The sequence below is a fragment of the Sinocyclocheilus anshuiensis genome, unplaced genomic scaffold (genome assembly GCF_001515605.1).
Source record: "Sinocyclocheilus anshuiensis isolate Anshui unplaced genomic scaffold, SAMN03320099.WGS_v1.1 scaffold269, whole genome shotgun sequence".
NCBI classification, from domain to species: domain Eukaryota; kingdom Metazoa; phylum Chordata; class Actinopteri; order Cypriniformes; family Cyprinidae; genus Sinocyclocheilus; species Sinocyclocheilus anshuiensis.
In genome coordinates this window covers 894,689-901,375 of record NW_015536474.1, presented here as the reverse complement: position 1 = coordinate 901,375, position 6,687 = coordinate 894,689, and the positions used below count along the sequence as shown (strand labels likewise).

The window sequence follows — 6,687 nt, the reverse complement described above, 5'->3', positions numbered from 1 at the left end:
AAATGGCTGCAATATAACAAAGAGTGAAAAATTGAAGGGGGTCTGAATACTTTCCGTACCCACTGTAGTATGTGCTATTCTAGAGCAGATTTTTAAAGACACGCTTCACAAACTATTTGGCTAGATATTAAGCTGATGCATGAGGAAATCAGATGCACCCATTCCAGAATTGTTAGCTATGTCCAAATTGCTTCCCCAGGCTATTGCTTTCAGCCTCAGTTAATGAAAAACAAACAGCATTGCCGTCATTCCCTCGCACTGTAAATCACCAAGACTTACCCTCTAACAGGAAGACAGCTTGCTTGCGGAAGATCTTGACCAGGGTGTCGTCCAGGTCAACTTCCTGCAGCTTGGCGATCAGGTGCTCCTCGTTGCGGCACACCTTCTCTTGGGCGTACAGTCCGTCGGGCATGATTCTCTGCTGACCCAGTCCCATCAGGGCCGTTTCCACCGCCAGGGCCAGATATGACTCACCCTCCTCCAGGAAGCGGCGCGTGGATGGAAACAAGTGCAGCTCGCTGTGCTTGCTCGAGCTCATTGTGCTGGCTGCAGAGGGCGAGAAACAGAAAGAGCGTAAGAAACCGGGAGGTGGTGACACCTCCAGAGTTAACCACCGTAGTGAGACCTTCCTCCCAGGCACTGGTTCTTAGACAGGTCTTGTCGTATAATGAGGCACCAGAGAGGAACTCGGCCTGGACTCTGCCTGGTCTAATGAAGCAGCTCAGCCTGATAGGGCATAAGGCAAGGCATGCTCAATTAGGCTCCTGAGTGACTGAGGTAATACACTGTACCCCGGACTTGCAAATGCATTGGATGGTTCATGCATCACATTCATATCTGTGAGATGGTGCGAAATGCTATTGGATATGATGAGGCCCAGGCTGTATTTAGTAACTAGGAGAGAGCGAGACAGACAGAAAGACAGACAGGCTGAGCCCCTGCTCTTCACTCTTCACTGATCTCCAGCTACATGGCCGCCAACTCCGACATGCAGCTCTGAGCCTTGCAAGCCTTCCCACCAACTCGGCATCAAATCCAGCTTTTTAATTGGCTGCACTGGAGTCGATTGGAAAGGCAGGATTTTGTGCTGAAGATTAGCCCCTTAACCAATCAAAAGGCTGTATTTAGTGCCGAAGGCTCAACATCTCGGCCAATTAAAAGGCCAAATATGGTGCTAAGGATTGATGCCTAAACCAGTCTTTCCATTGGCTTTGAGAAACTTATCCTTAGCACCAAATCCAGCTATATAATTGGCTAAGAAGTCGATCCTTTGGCACCAAATCCAGTCTTCTTATTGGGTGTGAGGAACAGAAACTTTACGTGCAATCAAAACGCTGGATTTGTTTCTGAGGAGGCAGTCCCTCAGGACTAAATTGAGCCATTTGATTAGCACCAAATTCAACCTTTTAATTTGCTAAGAGGTCAATCCCTAAGGACCAAATACAGCTTTTTAATTGGTTGCACAGTAGTCGATTGAAAAGGCTGGATATGGTGCTAATATTGACTCCTCAACCAGACTTTTGATTGGCTGTGAGTTGCTTGCACCAATTCTTTTGACTGGCTGAGAGGTTGAGCCCTCAGCACTAAAAACAGCCTTTTGATTGGCCATGAGGAACCAATCCTTTGCAGCCAATCAAAAGGCTGGATTTGGTCCGAGGGAGTCAGTCCCTCAGAACTAAATGCAGCCTTTTGATTGGCTGCAAAGGAGTTAACCCCTAGTCTTTTGATTGGCTGTGAGGAATCTACCCATCTGATTGGCTGGGCATCACTGATCCCTCAGCACCAATTCCAGGCTTTTAACTGGTAGTAATGATTTATTCCCTCAGGTTTCTAAAATTGAGATTCCACCATGCAAACACTGGGCCAAAATGAGATGTGTTATGCATGAAGGCCTAAAGATATGCTAAGATTAAAACAAGCTTTACAAAAGGACTTTTGCGCAAACCCCTCCCTTAAAACCTTGAAAAACAGCAAATGGGCCATGTATTAAAAAAAATACATTAAAAAAAAAAAAGCCTGGATTTCTGATCGTTCATGTCGTTACTATTTTAACAGCAAAGTGAATTCAGAGCTCCATGTTCTAGGTTACACATTAATACCATTGGCGACTCATTTGGGGCTAATAATGAGAAGCATCATAACGTTTTAATGATGCCTCTTTGGACCCGTGCGGATGGCTCCGGGAGGATTTAATGTCCTAATCAAAAATGAGCGCAAAGAGGGAAGCTTGAGGCTTCACACCTTCTTTTATTCTGCACTCCCACCACCAAATCTCTTTCTTTCTCCTTCCCTAATAAACTCTAAGTTCAAAGCCAACCACAGCAAGAGAGAAATAAAAGCCAGTGCTGTGGATTAAGGAGAGCCTTGTCTACTCTTGGACTAACTGAACCTAACAGGAAGCCCTAGACAGGAAGCTGGGAGATTTGGAGGGCTACATAGGGATATGTCTGGCAAAGTTACAGCTCCTACATAGTCCACAGATATCTGGTATCATGCAAAATCCTATCCTCATCAAAATCCATTTTGGACCATAAGACTCCTAATCAGGTATAAGCTCATTAAGGGGTTCAAGTGTGGATAGGAGTTTGCATGTACATTAGACTTGTGGCTCTACGGTCTCCATCTTGAGTGGGATTGCTGGAGATGGGCGATCGCACCTACCCTTTCAGGTGCCAATCAGAATGGGCATGAGCCCAAAGGCAACAATAATGTATAATTGCAGCACCGTGTTCTCTGATTGTGATACAGTCATCTCTCCAATCAAAGCTCATGAATAAGTGATGGGAACAGAAACATTAAAATTAAAAGTGCATTAAAAATGCAGCAGGGAAGAATAAAGTTATGACTTTTAGGCTCAGATAAAAGAAACTCATGCTTCACTCTTAATATATACCATATCTTTTTAATCAGAGTCTAAAGTAATAGCATACGTGAGGTTAATTCGAGAGAGGGTTGATCGGTTCTACTACGGTGGTTTAAAAACCTGAAAACTCTTGCTGCAAATAGACGTTCTGTCGATAACAAAGCAAAAACGACATATCATTTACAGACTGGCCTTTCCTAAGTGGAGCATATGGTGCAAGAAATATGCTGTATAAATGTTTACATTAACAGTGTTTACTAGAGCCCGACCGATATATCGTTTAGCTGATATTATCGGCTGATATGAGCCTGTCGCCGATATATCGGTATCGGCTAATATGCCGCCGATATGAAAATATTTTTTACAGAACATATAATGCAGATTAAATGCTTCTGAATGGTGTAATTACTTAGTTTGTCCATTGTCCATACTTTGTTTGTCTCCATTGTTTGCTACTGGCCACCCAGGTCAGTATATTGTAGAGATGCGCTGATGAGCTCAAACTTCACCTGACTCCGCTGCTTCAAATTATCCGCCTGCCACCCACCCGCACCTATATTTGATCGTCACATTACAATGATTCAAATTCTTAGTTTTGCATGATGATATGATGAATGGATGGTTAATTTTTAACAGCAGATTCAGTGACGTTAGAGACTAGAGCTGATCTGCGCATCACGGCACGTGTTACGGCCACCGGAGCTGATCGCGGCCACTCAGTCAATGCTGAGTGATGTGATGTTGTCTACACTGGATGCAGTAAACTGATGCCTCGTTCTATTTATGATGTGCTGACACAAAGTTCAAATGATTTTCAATGGTCGCTTTGTCGCGTCCTGTTGCGGCGCAGACACGCTGTTGGCATAGTATGTCAGTACAGTCAGTAACGGAGCAGATTGAAAAGTTATTACATTAGTAGGGCCCTATGATTTCCACGATGCAGAAAACATGGACAGAATCGCAGAATCCAGTCATAAAAACGGAATTTACTGTATAACATGGAATTTCATGGAATTTGTCTTATTGTTGATGAATAAATAAAAAACAGGTCAGTACATATATATATAGACTGTGTCTGTGAATATTAAACTGCAAAAAGACGATTTAAATACGAACGTTCTGCATGTAAAATAAAAGTATCGGTATCGGGCGAGTACTGGAAAAAGTGGTATCGGTGCATCCCTAGTGTTTACTATTATAAATATTACAGAAGATGCTTAAGACGCCTGACACTTTAACAGGGTGTTAATAGGACTTGACAGTTTTAGCTAGTTCGTAAAAACACTCTGTAAATAACATGAATCATGCTGCGGCATCTCACATCTTTGTACCTGAGAAATCTAGAAACCCGCCTTGCGAACTGTCTTCATCCCCGCGGCCTGTTTCCATCAGCGTGCTGAAGAGCGTTCCAATGGGGTCCAAAGGGTGTCCCACCCATCCCTCTAGATTAGTGATGGACGTCACCCCTTTATGAAGCAGATCTAGATAGAGTAAAAGATAAAATGGTTTGTTTTTGGATGGTACACAAAGAAACACTCTTTTTGACCTTATTTATGTAAGCAATGGCCTTCAAGCTCTGTTCCAAACCCTAGAGAGCTCCCTATCTAGGCAACCTACATCACAGGCATGTTCCCTAAGCAAATGCTGTTCCAAAAAGAAATTAAGAAAAAACTGCACTGCTTTACATGGCACTTTGTAATTGCCAGCATCTTGCAACTATTCCAGAAAGCATTGCAACAAACTTGAGATAATTTTATTCAGTACTGACAAGCACTGATAAAAAAATAAATGTAAAAATGCTAAATTTTACTCAATATTTGTGTTATTTATTGTGCTTATTAGGGTGAGTCATTATTAATATGAGTCATACTCTAGTTGATTCTTAAGTCACTGCAGATGACTAGAAAGAAATTATAAATATATGTAATTCAATAAAGAAATAAATACATAACAGTGATAAATATAGCACATAATCTACCAAAAGACAAAAAAAAAAAGTATCTAGAGTCTGACTATGTGAGTTGAACAATGGGAGACTGTGATTTCCTATAGCATCTGTCTCTTGTGGAAATCACTACACTGGTGTTTTACATAAAGCTCAGAACTGGGCCATAGAGCTGCCTCGCTCATTTGAATAATATGTATTATGCGTGGGCACTTTCACCACAACAAGCAGTCATCTGCATTTAAATGCAATTGACCTGAGCCCTGCTGGGCATGAGTGGACATTCAGCTCTAGTGAAGAGCAGTGCTGCATGAAACCGTTACCTGGACATTAAATAATGAGACCGCGAGCACAGGAACACAGTACTGAAAAGATAATTGGGTAACAATGCTACCACTTTTTGGCCTTTTTGGCACTGTTAATGAGACGTATTACAGAAAAAAGACGGGAAATTATAGAGAGAACATGTCGGACTTAAACTGCACGTATACGACACATGATCTTCAGCATCAAAGCATCTGCAAATCACTTAAATAAAAATGAATGATATCTGGCAACACAAGTGGCTGTTGGCAATGCAATGAGGATCTGTCTAATCTAAAAAAAAAAAAACTGTTTAAAGGGCACCTATTATGCAAAATTCACTTTTACATGTTGTTTGAACATAATTGTGTGTTGGCAGTGTGTACACAACCACCCTATAAGGATAAAAATCCACTCGCTCCTTTTTTTTAATCCCCATTAATCATAAGCAGTGTCTCATAATGAGCCGTTCGCAGAATCTGTAAAATGTGACATCACATTTTACAAGCCTCACCCACGACTGTTGACGGACACTGCCGTTTTAGCAATGACCCCGCCCTGAGTGAGCCGCATACAATCCGCCATGTTTATCTTCACATTAGAGCATTTAAAAGCAGCATTCAAGTAAGAAATGTCTTTTTATTAATTCTACAGAAGTTACTCAGTTCAAAGCAGAGAGTGATTTTCTGTTTTTTTGGGTCATATTAACAGCGTACACACTGCTGTCACTTAATACACAGATCTAATAAAGACGTGATACCTTTCCCACACATAACCGACTGTGTTTTTGTAACTTATGTGTGTTTTTAACAAACTTGACAGTTTAAGCGCAATAAGACTAGGGATGTAACAATTATCGGTTTGACGATAAATCATGATAACATTCCCCACGGTTAGTATTACCGTTTCATCTTTTAATTATCACTAAAACCGTATTAGATTACCGTGATTTGAACAACTCACGATAAATAAATACTGTCCAGCATAAAGCACAGTTTTAAGTAACAGTCTCACCTGCGCACAGCACGCAGAATAGTTTCGTTTTGAGACAGTCTCACGTGCGCACAGCATGCAGAGTAGTTTCGTTTTGAGTGAAAACAGGGCGGAAAAGCTGGGAGGTTTTAAAAGAGTGCTAAGGGAATTATAAAAATGAATATATGAATGAATGAATTATATGAATATACCTCTGAAGGTTCTGACTGTCTTCAGAAACGATTCGAAGGCATTTTGTTTTCATCTTCACTCCATGTAATACCTAAAGGAAGTGTTTTTAATCGCAATACTGCTTCGACCACGAAGGTTACGGGAAACAGCTCTAATTCTGCTTTTCCATAAGCGCCACCTGCTGTCAGCGAGTGGATTTACAGAGACCTATATTTACATTCAGCCTGTGTGCAGTTTCTGTCTGGCCAAAAACGAACCGAATTTGCATGCCCTGCTGTAAATTTTGACCGGTTGATGAAAAACAAGCTTTTGTGGATTCTACATATTTAAACAATTCAGATAAGTTATCTAGAATTATTTATGGAGCAGATAAAATACATATAACCATTTATTAATCAATTATCATTTTGAC

At 41.2% G+C, this 6,687-nt stretch overlaps 1 protein-coding gene across 1 annotated transcript in view; it reads right to left on the bottom strand.

Annotated features, from left to right (window-relative positions):
* The window catches only part of LOC107654486 (zinc finger SWIM domain-containing protein 6-like), a 95,238-nt gene that overhangs the window by 15,323 nt on the left and 73,228 nt on the right, over positions 1-6,687 (bottom strand). The window contains 2 exon segments of the mRNA XM_016441604.1: positions 280-546; positions 4,195-4,344. Of these exon segments, the coding sequence (XP_016297090.1) occupies positions 280-546; positions 4,195-4,344 (417 nt within the window).